General features: G+C 32.5%; 1 protein-coding gene across 1 annotated transcript in view; it reads right to left on the bottom strand.

Annotated features, from left to right (window-relative positions):
• LOC149425621 (uncharacterized) overlaps positions 1-19,571 on the bottom strand; it is a 67,253-nt gene extending 47,682 nt beyond the window's left edge. Inside the window, exons 1-3 of the mRNA XM_089645872.1 lie at positions 19,115-19,571; positions 18,921-19,012; positions 633-793 (exon numbers count right to left, since the gene is read on the bottom strand). Coding sequence (XP_089501998.1) covers positions 633-793; positions 18,921-19,005 — 246 coding nt within the window. The 5' untranslated portion in view covers positions 19,006-19,012; positions 19,115-19,571. The remainder of the gene's footprint in view (positions 1-632; positions 794-18,920; positions 19,013-19,114) is intronic.
• Between the last annotated feature and the right edge of the window lie 392 nt (positions 19,572-19,963).

Here is a 19,963-nt window from a genome sequence, read left to right as displayed (position 1 = left end):
GATAACTTTTACGTGCCTTGCTTTGAATTTTACGGGAAAACTATTTTAATTCTTGGTCTTTTCAAAATAAGAACTGATTTGTCGAGAATTCAGACAATCCTACCATACTTACACGAGTCTGTGTAGGTATATAAAAATTAAACTCAAATCGTGAACCTGTCGAAAGAAACTAAATACGAGGAGCCTTAAAATATCATAGAGTAATATTCCGCAAGAACACTAATGTTACAGAATATACACAAAAATAATAAACGTGAAATAAAAATACAAAAATCACAGAAATATAATTGTTATTTCCTTTTGGTTACTACTTTATTATACGCTAATGTTACATTTATTGCTCAGTGACAGTGGTTGTTTTAAATCACACACCTAAAGAGGTAAACACGGAAAAAAATACCTATATGGATAGGTACTCTCTTTGTGGTAGTGACTTTTATTTGGATCATTATATTATGAAGCTGAAGGGAGTTGGGAGGAGATTTGAATCGTGAAGAGAAAAGTTAAGAAACATTTGCTAAACACGGCTAAAGCAATTTCAAGCAATGTTTGGATTTTGAATAGTGATTCCTAACAACGGCGATATATTAAATGTAAAATATATTTCAAGGGGGATCACATATACAACTCACATAGGGCTGTGATATTTTGCAGGGCAGGTAGGCGTGCGTGCCCAGCTGGACCGTGATGTTGGTGGCGGTGGTGGGGTCGAAGACGGGCCCCGCCTGCTCACCGCCACTGCTCTTCGGGTGGAACCTCTGCTTGGAGTTGGTCACGTCGCCTCCAGAGAGGACTGCAAAATGTTCAAATGTGTTTAATAAAATATACTAAATCATTGAAAATCAAAATACAGGGGATTGACGAAAGAAATATCTCCCGCTCATGGAAAGGCTGAAGCGAAAGTGTTATGTCGCAAGTTACGTCTAACTTTTGGCTTAAAAAAACATTTCCACTGAATATAACAATCACACAACGCACAAATATGTTAATTATAATTAAAAAATAAATGTTTAGAATACTCCTGGTTAATTATAAGATGGAAAGCACTAAAGTGAATGTGAATATCGGCTTTTTATCGATACAAGATGAAATGAGTAATGTAAATGTTTAGAATACTCCTGGTTAATTATTAGATGGAAAGCACTAAAGTTAATGTGAATATCGGCTTTTTATCGATACAAGATGAAATGAGTAATGTAAATTTTTAGAATACTCCTGGTTAATTATAAGATGGCAAGCACTAAAGTTAATGTAAATATCGGCTTTTTATCGATACAAGATGAAATGAGTAATGTAAATTTTCCACGAAACATCTATTTTCAAAGTGAGTAATCTTGATAGAAACTTTACAAATACGTACATTTTTTTTCCTTAAAACTGCACTTTACACATATTGTGTGTACTAGGCCATCGATAATACTCCTCAGTTTGGTTATAAGAAGAATGAATGTAATATTTTATCAACAAGTAGAATCAGTCAGTTCCTCATCATCAAAAATACATTATGTGTTTATCTCATACTCTGATTGAATAAACTGAACAACTCAGATTTTATTTTAAAACAATTTTCATTTTCTAAATTCAAACGTATAGTGAAAAACGATTATGATCGAGAATGATCCTACCATGTAATAATGAGTTAACGAAATGTCTTATTTTTAAAATGATTACAATTATAATATCGTTAGTTGTTGGTGAAACTTGTAGAACTGCTAAAATCGTAACTGTTCCAAATAAATCTCACATTAACAACGGCGTATTTGATTTATTAAATTACCCATCAAACAAGGCGCATGCCCGTATAAAGGTGGGATAATATAAAACATAATGATAAGACTTACTAAATCTTTTCGAGTGCGATTTAACTTAATTTTAATTGCCGCGAAACCCACTCATCTTTAGCTTTCTAAACCCGGAAAAATATTATTATTGTACTTTTAATGGTGATGTTATATTTTTATTTGAAATAAATAAAATTTTGCAAGATATATCCATCTAAGATTTTTGATTTCCACAGACCACAGCGCCCATTGAGGAGATCTTTTCAACAATTGTTAAATTTAATATTTTAGGTAAAATAAAAATGACTGGCATAGAAAAAAATTTAACCATTCATTTCCCAACATGGAAAATTACAAAATCTTAAGGTTTTTTATTGATTGTAGGTTTTAGAAATAAAAAAATGAAGTATATTTTCTAAATTTGATTTCTAAATACGTAGTTTAGTTAAATAATATAATAATGTTCATTTCAGATTTATTTACGTGTGTATGTATTTAATTTCGTATGTATTGAAATTACCAAATCCAACAAAAACCTAAAACAAGTAAATCAACATTTTCCAGAATTTTTCTGCTTTACCGAATGAAATACACAAGCTGTTTTTTTGAATAATGACATATATATTTAAACAACAAAAGCAAATTCCCAAATTCTCTCACGCGGGTTTTTTGTAGGTCATAATATCCATTTTGCGTGACCCCGATCACAAAACCTTATTCCTAGCTAGAAGCAAACCAACTTACATGTATTTATTTGAAATGTGAATGCGAAAGCAGTCATCTACTGAGCTATAAGATTTTCAAAGGAACTTTATTTTAAAAACGAGTTATTTGAAACCGAAAACAAGTGGGCTTTTCGAAGTTTCCGAGTTTGTTGACAAAGAAAATCTTTCCAAAAAATATTGCTTTGAATTTCGCCCCAAAAATGTTTCAACCTGTTTAAATCTACAAACCCTTCAACCTTGTCTGAATCACCAAGATACCAAATAAAATAAACCAAAGAGATTTAGTATCAATCATTCTTGATTCCTTACTGGTTGTGTGTTTCTCCATTTCTTTTTGCATTTTAATTAGTTTTTGTATCAACCATTCTCGATTCCTTACTGGTTGTGTGTTTCTCCATTTCTTTTTGCATTTTAATTAGTTTTTGTACCCAGCTTCACCTTTGTTTCGTTAGTATTTATAGAATACTTTTTTAAAAAATCAACCTAAATGATGTTTTTTGCTAAGGCTTTATTTTCAAACACTTAAATTTATTTTGCATTCTCTGATTCTGACATTTTACTGTAAAATTAATCAAAAAAGCTAGTTTTTTTATCAGCTAACTCCTTTTTACGATTGTGCTTTTGACCGGTGTCGTTCGTTAGATATTTAAAGGCTGACTTGAAGATTTTTACTTATTTAATTTTGTCAAGTTTTTAATTAATGATTTCATTTTTTTTTGTATTCAAAGGAAATTTCAAAGTTTGAATCTTGATTCAATATTTTTATTTAAAAACGATTGGGGAGTTGATATTTGATGCAAACCGATCTATAAAAAAAATGCATATCATTTGAAAATGATGTATGTATAGAAATTAAAATACGACATAATATTAAATACGTATTACGGATAAGTAGTACCTACTTTTAATATTTTTTTCAATTATCTTCTTCGTTATATGTAATTAGATTACATTTAAAATGAAAATGTGTGTGTTTACTCTATAATCTATTGTTTGGTGAAATATACACGTTTTACATGAATATCTTATCAGTTTTCAAAATAAACATCGTAAATACTAATAAAGTGATGCCATTGTTTGATTAGAAATAAGAAATGGTAACTTTATTGGCGTAATTTAAAAAAATATAATGATGATAACTAAAAAATATCTCAAAGCTTTCTTCGGATACAGAGAAATGTAATAATGTTTTTTCATTAAATATATGAAGTAAGTCATTTTGTGTGAAGCTGTCACTACTGTTTCATAAAATAAATTAAAGTTATCATTATTCTCTCTCTCGTTCGTCTTTCCACAATGTTGCGGTAAAAACAATAATATAGCAGCCTGCAAAAAAGCCCAATATATTAGGTCACATTTCATTACTAATGACTGTAATTAAGTTAATGAGTGTTCCTTAACCCGTTGCCTAACAAAAAATATTTATCTTCCGCGGTCATACTAAAGTTATTCACTGGATGTTTTCGTAACTTATACCCATTCGTATTACCTATACAAAACTTATACCAAATGCCTAGATAGTTAAAATGTTAAACAAAGCAGCATTCGAGTTTAACTGTATTTAGTAGTAATGCAAAATCTTTTTCTCGATGTTTTATTTTTTGTTTTTAGGTTAAGGTTGCAGTGCATACCTGCAATGTGAGAAATGTTATGGGGTTAAGAAATTGAGGGAGATAAGATTGTGAGTAGATACCGAAGAGAAGAAAGTTTGCGTTTTTTGCATTTTTTCAACGTTTTTCGTAACACGTGAATTTTTTGTACGAGTAGTTCAACTTTTGAATTTTTCCGCTAAAAAATGATTTTTGAAAAACGGTGAATTTTTCAAAGACAAAGTCATCTAATTCTTCTGGCACAACACGCAGCTGGTGGGCAAGCACATTCTGAACACACTTCACCCGATGAACCTGGGCACGCTCGCTAAATCACCAAACGTAGCGTTTGGGTGACCTATGGCAGAGGTGTTAGTTATCCAATAAATGGTCCCCGGGGCGGCGGTACCCAAGTCCGCGCCAAAAATGTTAATCTTCAGTTACCTGCTTAACGTATTGGGCCAGATGGTTTGATGCACCTATATTTTATGAAATCAATTACCATGTAATTAAAATTGTAAAAAATTGATGATCTTACCAATTCTCCGTACGCCGCTCTACCACACTCGAAGTTTTCGATTTTCAACATTTTTTTTTTTTTTAAATAATTTCCCTCGGGGCCAATGTCATCTCTGGAGATGCTGTGTGGAGAGTATTTATCAAGAGAGGAAGGAGTGAACACGGGTATTGAAAAGACCCATGTTATAGAAGGGAGGAGACATAAAGGCCGGGCAATATCGCTTATGTGTTTTATACCGGTTAGGGTTTTACTCACAAAAGGCATTATTTCCTTCTGGTTAACTTTAAAAATACTAAGTAATAAAAATTAAGGCATTATTTAAACTTATGTGCATTTTAATATCAACAAACTTTTGTTAAAATTTCAAATTAATGTTTAATATTTTCAAAATCACCTTGGCTAAAACACGGAAATTCTTGAAAAATTATTTATTTTATTAAATTAAACTTAATAATGCTACAGTGGGTTGCCATATTAATAGGGACAGTTCCAATATTTCCTGATTTTTATGTTTAAGTTGTCTCTACTTCTAAATAACTTGGATATGATGGCCATTCCTTCGTTATTTTTGTTGCTGGTATCACCACTGATACTTTTAAGAAGTGGCAACACTCGCAAAGTGCCACATCCCTCGAAAATTTAAAGTTTTTTTCCATGTGGCCAGCATTTTTGTGAAAATTCGTGATTGAAGTTTTGGTAAATAAATATACATAATAATTATATTTAAGAGTTTTAACAGTTTAGCTGTACAAAAATGTAAGTAATTATTAATTATCTATTAATTTTGTAATTTTATTTTTAATATCTTATTTCAGTGAATAGTTTTTCCATATTGAGTCCAATGTTCTGTTTTTTCAGTATGGCTAGGTCTTCAGACACGTCCCCAAGAAAATGTGCGGAAGTGAAGACACTATTGTTAAACACTCAACATTCCCAAAGGAAAATAGCAACCATTACAGATATTTTAAAGTCTGTGGTTAACAGGATAAATTAGAAAATCAATCAAAACCTGCCCCTTGAATTGAATCACAATGGGAAATGTGGCAGAAAACGAATCACTACACCTCGTACTGACCGCAAAATCAAAGACTTCTGTCTCCAAAACCGCAAAAAGAGTGTGGCTCGTCTGACCTTGATGATTGACGAATATGATATCGAAGTCTCCCAAAGGAGAGTCCAGAGGAGATTGGCTGAGGAGAACCTCATTGGCCATCGGCCAGCTAAAAAACCTCGCCTCACAGTAGATATGAGGAAAAAACTACTGGAGGGCCAACGCACACCAAAACATGACTATAGAGAACTGGAATATTGTAAGTAACAATTTCGTGGTTATCAAACTTAAAAAAAAATCCACTAGTTTGATTATGGCCTTTTTTTAGGTGTGCTTCTCTGACGAGGCCATATTCCAAATTTTGTTGGATAAATCATCGTTCGTCCGACGACGCCCAGGAGAGAAATTTCATCCGGACTGCCTTGTAGAGACGATCAAACACCCTACCAGTATCATGGTGTGGTCAGTCATCTCTTCCAAAGGGATGGGGCGCCTCCACATCGTGCAAGGGACTATGAGGCAGGATCAGTAAGACAAATACTGGAAAATCGATTACTGCCTCAAGTCGGGGAATGGTTCCCTGGTGGCCAGGAATACGTTTATATGCACAACTCCGCACCCTGTCATAAAGCCAGGACTGTCACTGCACTCCTGGCTGAAAAAAAATGGGCCGGTTTTACCTTTGCCGGGGAATTCCCCTAACATGAACCCTATTGAAAACCTGTAGGAGCTCACCAAGAGGGAGATTGCCAAGGAGGTGGTCACAACGAAGCAGCAGCTCATCAAAACCCTCATCCGGGTGTGGCATTATTCTCCTGAACTAAAGATTACTGCAAAATTGTGCATTGATAGTATACCACGGCGTGTACAAGCTGTTATTGCGGCTAAAGGCGAAATTACGAAATATTAACTTTTTGTTCGATAATGTTTAAAAATAATAAAAAAAATAAAATAATCGCAGATTAAGGACAAATACGGTGTATATAATTTTCAAAATTCAATGTCCTTGTTAATAAATAATAATAACCGCACCTAAAATTATAAATATCTTTGTTTTATGAACACAAAGTGTGAAAAACACATTTTCCATAGGTGTCCCTATTAATATGGCAACCCACTGTATATTGGAAATGTTTAATTTTTTTACAGATGTAATTTACAAGAAAATTAATGGTATACCTACATTTGAACGATAAATTACTGATTGTCTCTAAAATTGACAACAAATCGTACAATTCCAATATCCCATTATTTTTCTCAGGTCTGATCTAGTTTTTTACAGATAAATAACAAAGAATTGAACTAACTACGTTTTATAATTTTCATAGCTTTTAAAAACGCCTCAGTGGAAAAACTTATTTTTCACTGAGTTATTTTCTCTAGTCTCCGCTTTAATTCGCAAAAAAATAATTATTAGGTCTTTAATGTTTACGCTATAAGCCAAGGATCAAGTACCAGACAAGGTTGCAAAATCCGAATATAAGCGTTGTTTATAAAAATCCTTTATATATAATAGCCTTAATATAACCTTCTTTCCAAAAATAATACTGTTTTCTCTGTGAAAACTCTTTGACTGAAGTCCTGTTTTAACTCTGGCTACTTAAGCGCATTGCATTTTGTTCTTCTCGCTGTCCTAGTTCTTGTATGTACAATAGACCTTTTTTTGCAAAACTGAGTTTTGAATTCCAATATGTTAATATTAATAAAAAACGTTTTGTTTGTTTTTAAGTGACATTTTTAGCATTTTTAGAGTGCTAATATCCACTCACGGAACAATGTTTTAGTTCTTATTTGTTCAAACTCCCGGATATTGAACATTAAAGCACTCAAAGTTATGAATATAATATTTTTAAAAAAGTTCACTGATATTTTTTCAACATCCCGCCGAACGATGAGGGCTTGAATGTTCAATCTCTGCTTTCAACCAATCAGGAGTTGGCTAGTTAAAATGAGCGGCCATTTTGATTTTTAGATGTTTCCTAACAACTAAATTGTTCGTCTAAAGTCTAAAGGTACGTTTAATTGCGAATATATACTGTTATTAAACTGAAAAACGAATTCACCGACTCCAGAATTATTAAACCTTAAAATCAAATAAAATTTACCTACTTACGCCCGCCGGGGTTTGAATCCGCGACCTCCGGATCTCTAGTCCGAAGTAAGAGTACCCCTAGACCACGGAGGCCGTAATACGTACGATGTAAGAATATTTCACATCACGCATGCACCGACAGCCGAAAGTAGTAAATTAGCGGTAGGTACCTTTGTACTTGTACGTTGTTTTCAAACTTACATAATATTTGGATGATTTATACAGGGTGTCCGGAAACTCGTAGTACAAGCGGGAAACTGGTGAATCTACATCACATTTGGAGTCGATTTTGTAGTATATTTTTTTTTTATTTGAGCTTTCGTTATCGAGTAAATCGAGTTTGAAGTTGATTTTTTTTTTTTTTTTTTTTAATCAAATTCTTATAAATTATTACTGAATATCAAAGTACCCAACTAATTAAAACTATTTGAAAGTAAAACAAATGAAGAAACTCGGATTTGAAGCATTATTTTGAAATCACCCTTCATTTAACCCGGTGTAATCATAAAATATTTCTGCTCTGCAGGGTTAAAACATCTGTTATTCAACCCTAAACACCAGAAAAAACTTTAACCCTAAAATAGCCGAAAAATATTTTTTTTTGGTTTTTTTTCTTTTTTTTTTGAAAATGCTCAAATCAAAAAACTTTATGTTTTTTTGGGTTCCCCATGTGGTGTAGATTCTCCAGTTTCCCGCTTGTACTACGAGTTTCCGGACACCGTGTATAGAGCAGTTTTTGTGAAAAATCACCTCAAAGACGCTTTTTGTATATTTTTAAGCAATACTTTAAGTCAACTACTACCTAAGATAAAAGTAATGTGTTTTAAATCTGAAAATCACTCTGTTTATACAATTTGCCGCTAATTAGCTAATTGAACAAAAAATACCTCAAACTTATGGGAGCCGAATTGTTCAACCTCCAGACGATATGTTCAATATCTAATTTTTTATTTTTAAAATGCGTTTGAGAGATCTGCTTCGTGACAAGGTTCACAGAACTACTAGTATTATATCAATCAGACTAATATTATAAATATTATACTCTACTGTGGTAATCATCAAAACTTTTGATTATCCCATGATTTCAAGATTTATTAGATTATAATCTCTTGATATTTAATGTCAATATGAAGAATTTTACGTACCACGCGCAAATAATAAAAAAATATTACTAACAATGAAATCGACTTTACATCAAAAATATAGATACTGTTCGTACATAGGATAGCGTTAGCATTTTATTTTAAAACATGGTATGAAAAGCGTAAAATGTTATTTGAGAATTTAATGAAAGAGATTTTAAATTCTCATAACCAAATACGATCGTTCTATGAATGTACTTAGTTCAGTTCTTTAGTTTCATTTAAAGTTTTGTGTTTGGTCCAAGAGAATCTTTCATTAGAAAATGTAAATGTTAACGTATTTAATTAATTATCGTGATTCTGAGAATTTGGTTTCTGATTTCCAAGAAAGTTGTGTTTTCAAGAAATTCGTAATTTCAGGTTTCAATAATTTATTGCCGCTCAGATATCAAAAGTTATTTTTTATTCATGTCCTCATAATGAAAGTAACATCACTAAAATTTTGAATGCTTTGTGGTGAATGAATACCGAAAGTAGGTAAATATCTTTATTTTTTTGTCAATCGTGAGTAGGCATATTTTTTTATTGCTTTTTGCCTTCAAATGTGTTTTCAGATTTAAAATCCGACTAAAGTATTTTACATACATCTTCTGTACCAACAAACGTATTTGAAATTGCATACAGTTGTTGAACAACATTGTAAGTAAAAACCTAATTAATAAGACTGATATTTTACAGCCATAAATAGTTCATGGAAAGAGGAAGAGGCTAGTTTATCTGTGGTGTAACAGCTGTTGAGTTTTTAGCAGTTCAGTTCAATCCAAAAGAATTTTAATTGTGCTATATATTCTCCTTTTTGAATTTGTCGTAAAAACGAATACCATTTTAGAAACTAAATAAAAATAGATTAAAAATAAATTAGTAACTAAATAAAAATTAGAATACCATGTTAGAAAGATATTTAAAAATTAGAGATTAGATAGATATTTGTATTTGGTATGTAAATTGGAATATTTTTATTTTGAAGTTGAAAATAAAACTGAGTCCATATATTTGTACTACAAAGTTGAAACTTTTAAAGAATATGAAATTTAGTTTTGCAAGAAAACTGTCACTCCACTTTTTACCTCGTTTGACTTATTGTTTGCACATTTTAAACGTTATTTTCTTGGATATGTGCATGCATAAGGCATTTATGTTAAAACTATCAGTGTCACGGATTTCTTGTTAAATTCAAGCCATAAAATTCAATTTACAAATTCCATGCCGTAAGAATAACCACACGTTTTGACGTAAAACGAAACTAAATTTACAACTTAAATAAACTAGTATAATTTTTAATTAAATTTGACGAATAATTACTCATATAAGTAGTAAATACGTTTAATTATACTTATATTATATAATAGTTAGTTTGTGAAACTCATTACCTCCAAGACGATGTCTATAGGCATCTTTAAAATACATGAAAACTATGAATTTATTTCACTATGATTTAAGCTGAATCCGACCAAGAAATTATGCAGCATTTCAAGATTGGTGTTTTAGCTATCAATAAAAAACATAGTTTGATAAATTTTATGAATTATTCTATTTTTTATTAATTATTTGTCAAAACCCTGAAAATATACCTTTAAAAAAAAAACAAACAAATAGGCACAGTGAAAATAATAAAAATGTGATTTTGACGAAATGTTAGTAAAACACCAAATTGCCATTTTCTATTTGAAAATGGTATCACATACAAAATGGCATTTAGTGCACTTTTTAGGTCGAGGGGTAAGTCTTAAAAAAATGGTATATTTGCGGCACGTTCCAGAATGGAAGATACTCACAGTATCATCTTGGTGTAAAACCACCATTCAGAATTGAAACGGCTTGTTTGGTGACCAGATCTGAATAGCCAGATACTTTTCAGCCTCACAATATACCCCAATTGGAGATGCCACTGTCTCACTGGCTCAAAGGGTTGTGAGCAGTTGGGACTCTTGTGCCGTTTCAACATAAAACAAAAAAAGACATCCGCCAGGTGTCGCTCAAAGTAGGTGATGCCTACGTGCAACGTTTGGAGGTCAGCTGTGACAGATGTTTGAATATGCTATTAGTTAACTTGTAGGGAGCGGTTGTGCTCAGTTTTTGTGAGGGATTCAAATTGGTATATTATTGTCTTCGGTTTTCACACATTTATCAAAAATGTCAAAAAACCTTCTTCTCCAAATATTATTTGTCATTATATTATAATACTGTTGAACCACGATAAAGGGATGATAGAATTGAAGTACTCTGCAAAATATGTTGACTATGTGCGTGCTGCTTTTTTGATTCCTTCAGAAAACCTAAACGTTAAATTGGACGAAGTGTATATCGATACCTGTAGGTTCATTCAACGTTAAATGTGTTGAGCATAAAATTACTTAAATTCAGTGTTTTTGCTTACAAACTTTCAATTGACAAGCAAATGGTGTCCTATTTCGGTGGACATTCTTTCTAGAGAAGTCTACTTTTTTCGGTGCATCTGATACCTGTATGATTCTGAATTAAGGCAGAGATCATCTGTTGTACTGTCGAAGATGGAATATGTAGAGTTCCCCGCACGCCTTATTGTGATTAATTTCTAATTATAATTTCTAATTAATTTCTTCACATTCTTCCATTAGATGATCCTCAAAGATATGAGGATGTGCGCTAATGGCACTAATTTGTAATCCAGTTGGATTTTCTAATTTCAGCTTTAGGCAAGTAGAAGACAGGCAAACAATGTCCAAAAGGTTACAGTTTAACATCACCATTCTGCGATTCTCTCAGCTCTTCTAATAACAGGTGAATTTGATGCGGTGTTAGACGTGAAAAACAAAACATTCGTATGCTGTTGGCAGGACAACCGTGGTAGTAGCAACGAATTATGATCGAAAGAAGCCAGTTAGTCATGTGTGTGTAAAGTTGGCAGAAATCGAAGTAGGAAAAAAGTCTTAGAGGAAACATAAAAAAAATTGTTTGCCTGGCGCCGATGCGAAATTATAATGTAGGAATGGGTAGTGTTGACCTCCTTGACAACGGAATTAGAACTATTCGGATGAATTTCGATCCAAGAGCGGTACTGGCATTTATTTGTGTCTTGCCTCAGCAACTCTCTTGTAAATGGGTGGGAGCTGCACTGTTTTTTGAGGAAATGTGATCATGAGTTAGGAAACCAGTTGAACAGACAACAGAGAAAACCTTTTCAGAAGGCATTACGTGTAAGACATTGTCCCTACTAATTTATTGACGAATCCGTCAATGCTGAAATAGAGGAATGGCAGAGGGACCATGAAGAAGGCCATAATGCAGAAGATGGTAATTATGTGCCTCTAACGCAAGAATATCATTTGTTATACCGTGGTAAATCTCTTCTTCGTTGTACCCTGAGCAAAATAAATCCAACAATCTATCGTTGGGGGGCTTGTAACCTCTAACAAAACTTTTCATTTTCATTACTTTGAACAGTACCACCTGGACAATAAAATTGCCCAGAATCGGCTAATTTTCCGCATTCTAATGATTTTAAGAATTTCATTGTTTGTTGTAATATGTATTTTACATTAAGTAAGCGTTATTTTGATTAAAATATATCCAAAAATCATTATTTAATTTTAATTTGTCAAGACATTTCACACAGTTAACATAAATTTGCCCAGAGGGGTTGCGTTTAGGCATCAATTTTATAGAGGCCTGGGTAAGAGGGTGGGTGGTCGATAAATTAAGAAAATGATTTTGGGCTCTCCTTTGAGTCTATACTATCGATTTATAATAATGATAATCTAATTTATTAAAATAAATTCGTGGAGGTAATCGGTTAAAAAAATTATATATACGAAGAGCCGGACTACGAAGAGCAACTTTGCCGGTTTATACACGTAACAGTCAAAGAACTGATTAATTAGTATGATTTCAAAACAGACCTTGTACAGTCTTTATTTAAGAGTTTGGACTTTTTTTATCAGTAAGGTTGTATTGTCTATATTTTTTAGGTTATCTATCGTATTTCCCCGTTAAGATGAAATATCACTATTCAAATACATAACAACTAAAATCTCACGGCAATATCATTCAGCCACTGTCGAGTTTTTTGTACTTTAATAGCCCTCCAAACTAAAGATCAAAACTTAACAAAAATATTTGGTGAAATTTATGGTGCACTCAAAGATTTTAGTACTGTAATTAGATATAAGTCAAAAATGTTAGTCTGCTATCTTAAAAATGGTGACCGGATAAATCAACACATCTTTAAAAAGTTATATAAAGTCATGAAAAGTGATGAGACAAAAACTTTATTAACTGGGTTAAGTAGGTTAGGTAAGGTTAAAAAAAAATCATCATTTCTAATGCCTTTATATCACTTTTTAAAAGTGTGTTGAATTGTCACTGTGTTGAGTTATCATGGAACCCTTAAAAATATCTTTGCTGACTAAACGTATTATAAATCATATTATAATTCTTGATTTTAATTTATTTTTTCTATCCACACACTTTCTTCCTTTTATAACTTTTACCCACTCTTACATTAATTTAAATTTAAATTCATTGATTTTAACTAAAAATCATTGGTTAAGTTTTCAGAACAATCTCAGTCGAAATTACTAATGATATTTTATGGACATTTGTAATAGGTACTACAAATATGTAATAACGAAAAATATACTTAACTGTATCTTATTTTACTGTATTAACTAAATAAATAAATTAACGAATGATTTATTTTGGGGTATTATGCAGTATGACGTTTCTTTTTTTAACCAACGTTTCAGACAGCGTTACAGTGTCCGTCATCGAGGCAAATTTCAGATTTCAGGGCAAATCTGAAAGGAGAATGTTCTACACGTCATAATTCCCACAAATAATTCACTATAGTACTTTTATCCGTGAAAATCATGAAACGAAATATCATTCATTGAAACATATATTTCGAAAAACCTCTGTGTAGATTTGGTCGTTAGAGCGGAGGGCATTTTAAGAACTAGAGTAAGAATTTACACTCACCCAACAAACAAAAGTTATACACAAAACATTAACTTAAAAGATATTTATAAAATAAATCTTATTGTGCTTTTGTGTGTCAATATATAAAATAATATAGTGTGTTGCATTAATGTGAATTTAATATAGGTAGGAATGTTGTTCGGAAGACTTGAGTTCACTTGTCGTTATGTTTGTTTTCAGTAGAACATCGTGAAAGAGATAGGCAAGATAGTGTTTTTATTCCACCGTAACGCGTTACGAGCAAGAAATTGAGTAAAATTCTGTTTTAAAATCATTAAATTCTGATTCTAGATTATTTAAAAAATTTTGACTTTTTGGTGAACTTAATTTACTTTCCTTTATCCGTTAGCTTATTGACCTGCTCGCCACAGAATAATATCAGTAATAAACTTTGTTGATGAATATAGGATTTCCATTTAAATAAAAATAAATTTCGTCTCGAGGCGGTACACACCATCAAAGCAAAGATGACAGATAAATGAGGGCTACTACTTACTTTACTTATACACCTCGGGGGGTATACTGTTTCTTTGTTATAGTTGGTTTTTTAAAATTAATTGTATGCCTTTTGTTTAAAAACGTTTACCACAGCAATCTCTTTGTGAACATAATAAAATTTCTTGATTTCATTTCTGTAATATTTATTGTATTCAGTGCAATCTATTGAGCAAAATTTTTCTAAGAAATCCAATTTAAGTAACGTAAGAGGTTTATTCAAACAAATTAAAACAAACGAATTCAAACAAACAAAAGAATATATCACACGTCGTCATTTGTCACTCAGTCGAGTAATCGCCGAATTGTTGGATGTCATTTCAAATTCTAATTAGAAAAATCTTAATTCTAGAAATAAAATAAAGCTGCAAAGGGTACAACTTCTAGTTAAACCATATTTCTTACAAGTAAATATACGTTTAAGAAGTGAAAACATATCTACCACGAGTTTAAATATAAATGGATTACTTATAAAAACACTCGTCTGCTGGTTGATGGGTAAAAATATTCGTTTTTAATTTAAAAAATACACATTTTGTTATGCACCTTTGGAGATTGGCGGGGTAAGAGAGGAAGTGAAACCCCCCAGTGGGCGGGTATTCCAAAATAGTATAATTAATTTTATGTTTGTATTTTTCGAAAAAGTGGAAAAGGTTTGACCAAATCATAAGTCAGCATTTAAAGGACTAAAAATTGAGAGATATCGTATCTTGCCAAAAAGCTTACCTCATTGAAATGTGACAGGAAAGATCATCATTCTTTCCTATATAATACACAAAGACCATAATTATTAGCCATTTTTTCGTTGGGTACAGTAATAGTTGCTCGATTGTGTAAACATACATAAGTTATTTCTAAATGTACGGTACCGCAACAACTTTCTTTACCATTACTATAATCACGTTTATATGAATAAAATTAATAAGTAATACTTTGTCGGAATTCGACAAAATCCAATCGATACTTAATTACTTCGTTTGTAGTGATCGTACCGCAGATTTGGTTATTGCTATTTTTGTAAATCGTTTGCTTACTAGAGCAGAATTATGCTTCCGCGCACTAATGCTGAAACTTTCACCAAATACAACCTTCCAACAATAATATGAAGTTAGATCTTTGTTGTTGTTCTAGCAAAGGGTTTGCCGCAAGGGTTGTTACTTGATTAAGTTGAAGGTAATGTGATGTGTCTCGTAGCGGGTGTTAAGAATATGTGGGCTGCGACCCTCATGAAAAATGATGATGGAAATCAACCCCTCGGTCCGAGTACTGGACAGCGACATTTAATTTGCCCTGATGAGGATGTAACTCCCCAAATTAAATTAGCAGAGAACAAACATATAACAACTATGAGGGTCCGCCGGCAATCGAGTCCGGGTATTTGGAAATATAATTTGATGTAAAAAGGAGGCTTCAACGTAATTCTTTTGAGATGTACCTACAATTATTTCGTTGTATCTATCCATTCAAGTTCAATGTAACACGATAAAAATTACGTTTTCAGAATAGCTTAAATAGTAATGGTCAGTAAAGTTGTCTTCCAAAAAGTGCCAAATTTGTTTTTATAATTCTTCCTTGTACTAATATTGAAATAATTGTATCGTATTTCGTTTTCATATAAATTGTTTTATTACGTTACGGTGCCGGTTTGAGATGGTGCCCGTTTTAATGGTTTCGTAAATTTTTAAATTTGAAATCGTGGTGTATTTTAATTAAAAAGGTAGGTACGTGAGAATCTTCTTACAAATTTTATTATTTCAATGAAAATTTTGGTTTCGATTTTTTATTTAATAGTAAAAAATTCGCAACGTACTTTTTGTGCACGGTTTAAACATATTAGCAGGTATCTTTAAATGCCTCTGTGTTTTTTGTACGTCTGTCAATTATCAGTTATTTGATTATTGACAGCTTATTACAGATATCTGAACTTTTTGCAGTACGCATTTGTGTTTTTTTATTTATGGATATATTTGGAGAGCTAAAATAGTTTAGAAAATAATAATAAGAGTTTATCAGATATCTATTCATAGTGTTATCTCATTTTCTGAGAGCTTTTATGTGTTTTTGGTAAACATCCTCCCATAAAATTTAAAAATCCTTGAGATACTACACGATGTAATGTAAAGATTATTATAATTTTATTTATTTTTAAAATTTAAAGTGAATCGTGATATTTTACTTTTATTATTTTAAAAGCTTTTTAGCCTTCAAAGCCATTTTCACACTAAGACTATACCACATTGATTAGCATATTTACATGATTTTATTTACGTCTGACCTTTTTTTACTATTTGTATGATGTTAAAAGTGATTTATTAAGTATTTATGTAATTAGGACGAATCCATACAATACTTTAAGTTGTATTTAAAGGAATTTACACCAAATAAAATAATAAATTTTGCAATTTTAAAGGTATAGAAAGTATGAAGAATTATTTTGTATAATTTTTTTTATTTGTTTTTTAAATGATAAAGTATACGCTATTCAAGAATTCACCATTTTAAAGGCAATTTTGGCACTCTTTGTGAGTTACCTAATAGTAATAATTAAATTATGAAGTATACGCTATTCAAGAATTCACCATTTAAAAGGCAATTTTGGCACTGTTTTTGAGTTACCTAATAGTAATTATTAAAGAAAATACCCAAGCTACAACTTAAAAATTATTAAACATAAAATTAAAATAAAAAATAGTTAAATAAGCGTTTTTTGGGTGGAAATTATAATTTCAATGCAACGTTAACGTACATACCTGTGTTAGAAATGTGCTCTACCTTTTGAAAAAAAAAATATTCAGTTAAGTTAAGTATTTTGGCCACATTTCCAAAATGTAAGTTTTGTATGAAAAAGGCGGCACATATTAATAACACAAACGCTATTTCCATATAAATTAAAATTATCTTACGTCAACCAACAGTTCCTTAGTTTTTTTTTATATAATGTTACATGTTTCTTTAATAAAATAAAAATATAATAAATATATATACATAAATCATCCATGTTCTTCTTCATTATTTTTATGACCATATTTATGACTAACCTGGTGGTCGGTATCTCTTTTGCGGTCAACAAAATACCCCGATTTATATAAATAACCCATTATCCAATACAGCTATCTTTATTTATCCGAGGCATATCGGAAAAAAATGAAATGTGGATAGGCTCTACGGAAAGTATAACAGAAATACGAAATGGTCAATAACCAATATCTGGTAATAACCTCTGATCAATAACGGCTACTAACGCCTCCAAGGGGTAAAATAACCGATAAGTGATGTGAACTTAGGCTGTTTTGGATACAGTCTTGTGAATGGATAAAGAAAGGTTACACAAAATTTCAAAAATAAAAAGAAATTTCCGAGTAGTACCTATTTATAATTTTTTGACGTTTGTAAAACCACGACTCTAAGGTATATCAAACTAAGTAATATTTCTCGGATTTAATAACATTTTTTGCATAACATACACAGGAGGCCCTGAAGAATGTCATTTCTCTCAGGGCCCATGTAATTTTTGGGGATACTGTGTAACGGATTTGTTTGAGGAAAGGGAGCTCTGGAAAGGAAAGACGTAACAGGAGTTGGTAGGAATATGGTGGTGAAAATGTCCAAGGGTACCGGACGTATGAATCTATCCAAACTACGCAGAGTAGAAACGCTAAGACCCATACAAACCTCTCGTCATGAACACGGGCACCCTTGATAAGTTACCAAACGTAGCGACCACTTGAAGTGAACTACGAACGATATCCAATAAACGATTTTAGTGGTGGCGGTACCCATACCCGCTTTTAAAACTGTCAAAAGAAGCTAAACGAGCAGTCCACAGTGGAGTCCTGGCACCTACCCTGATATATGACATTGAAGCATAAAATTGGCAAGGGAAGGATGAAAGTAGATCGAATGCTGTAGAAATAAGATAACTAATAAGAGTCGTATGTCTGGTAAAACCATGTAGGATCGTGTGACAAATGTAACGTGATGAGAAAGATTTGGAAACAGACGCTCGGACGCTGGTTTGGCCGTGTGGCGCAAATTAAGGAAAAGGAGTACAAGGAGAGTATATGACTCAAATGCCAATGGTAGATGGAGTCAGGGTCGCCCGAGGAATACAACACGACCAAGTGAATCGGATACTAGAGTCTGGCCATGTCAATAGGGTGTGTGAGACGATGTATGAATGTGAATGAGGCAAGGAGTATTTTCCAAGACAGGGTTGTTTATCGGTCCGTCCTCTCTGCCTATCCCTGCGGTGAAACAGCGCGATGGTTAATTAGTTTGCTAATATTTGAGCGTTGCGTTTGGAAATCGAACTCTCCCCCTCAGGACACAAGAGCCAAAATATTTAAACTTAGTACAGCGGTACTGATATTGTGGGAGAAATTTATGGATCTTTAATGCGGTTCATGGAAATACAGAAATAATTCCATAATAATCGCGTAATTTTATAAGCGTTTTGATTCAATTAATGAAAATAGAAAAAATAAATAGATTTTTTGCAATGTTTTTGAAGGAAATATGAATAGAATGGTTTAGACGAAAAGATGTTTTATGTAAAAAAAAATTACTTACCGTTAATGTATTCCGAAAAGAAAAAGGTCCACGTTAGGAAAATTAGGGGACTGATTTTCAATATGCGACACGATGAACCTTTCATTGTGAATCTGGAACAAACAAAAATATGTTTAAATAAATAGCCGTAAACTAAAACATATACATGGAAGAGTGCCTTTAAAAGAATAAATCAAACTTAGAACATATCTTACCGGTCATATCAATTACTAAGGTATGAAAAGATCCTTCGATATTCACACAAAACACTTCATCAAAAACTTCATGTAAGTATTAAGCAGCAATCAAATGAATTCACATCATATTTACTTAACTTCTTGGCGAATTACTTATCAATACAATTAAATATTTATTATTATTATAATTAATGTTTAAACACACAAAGCACTTATTTTAACGCCTTATTTAAATATGTTGGGAAAGCTCGAAACGAAACGAATTAAATTGGTTTGTGAGGATGTCAGACAACACCATAAAATAATTATCACTTCCACAAGCGTGAGGCTTGCTGGGCGCTAGATACGAGGTCCGGAGCACGAACGGGAAGTGCGAACGGTGCGTCCGGAGGAGCGAGAGCGGAGAAGCTTTATTTTGACCGGATATCGGCGTTGTTAGGTCGACGTTCGAGCAAAGACTGGCGTCGCGAGCGCCGCGGCGGCCACGTCCATACAAGCCGGTCGGGGGATGCGCGCAGTGCGTGATGGAATCTCCCTAGCCACCCCCCCGCCACCCCCCGCCACCAGCCCGGCCCGAATACAGCCTGTCCCAATAAAACTGATTGATGAAATTATTTACCGAATGCTCTATTTACATTTTCATTATTGATATAAAGGTGGATATGTATTCTTTTGACTCTCCGTTTGAGGTCTTTTGCAAACAGGTAAATGTGAGATTATCTTCTTTTCGATTTACGATACTTACCATTTTTTACTGTATGGTGTTTACTCTGTAGAATTTCGTGATTGTTTTAATTTAATTTAAAAAAAAAAAATAGTTTATTTTTCCGCACCGCGAGTTTCATTAACTCACAAGCGTCTGGAGCC

This window comes from Hesperophylax consimilis, chromosome 2 (assembly GCF_061612785.1).
Source record: "Hesperophylax consimilis isolate HC1 chromosome 2, BYU_Hcon_1.0, whole genome shotgun sequence".
NCBI lineage: Eukaryota > Metazoa > Arthropoda > Insecta > Trichoptera > Limnephilidae > Hesperophylax > Hesperophylax consimilis.
Note: the sequence above shows the minus strand (reverse complement) of the source record. Positions and strands in the feature narration are given on the sequence as shown.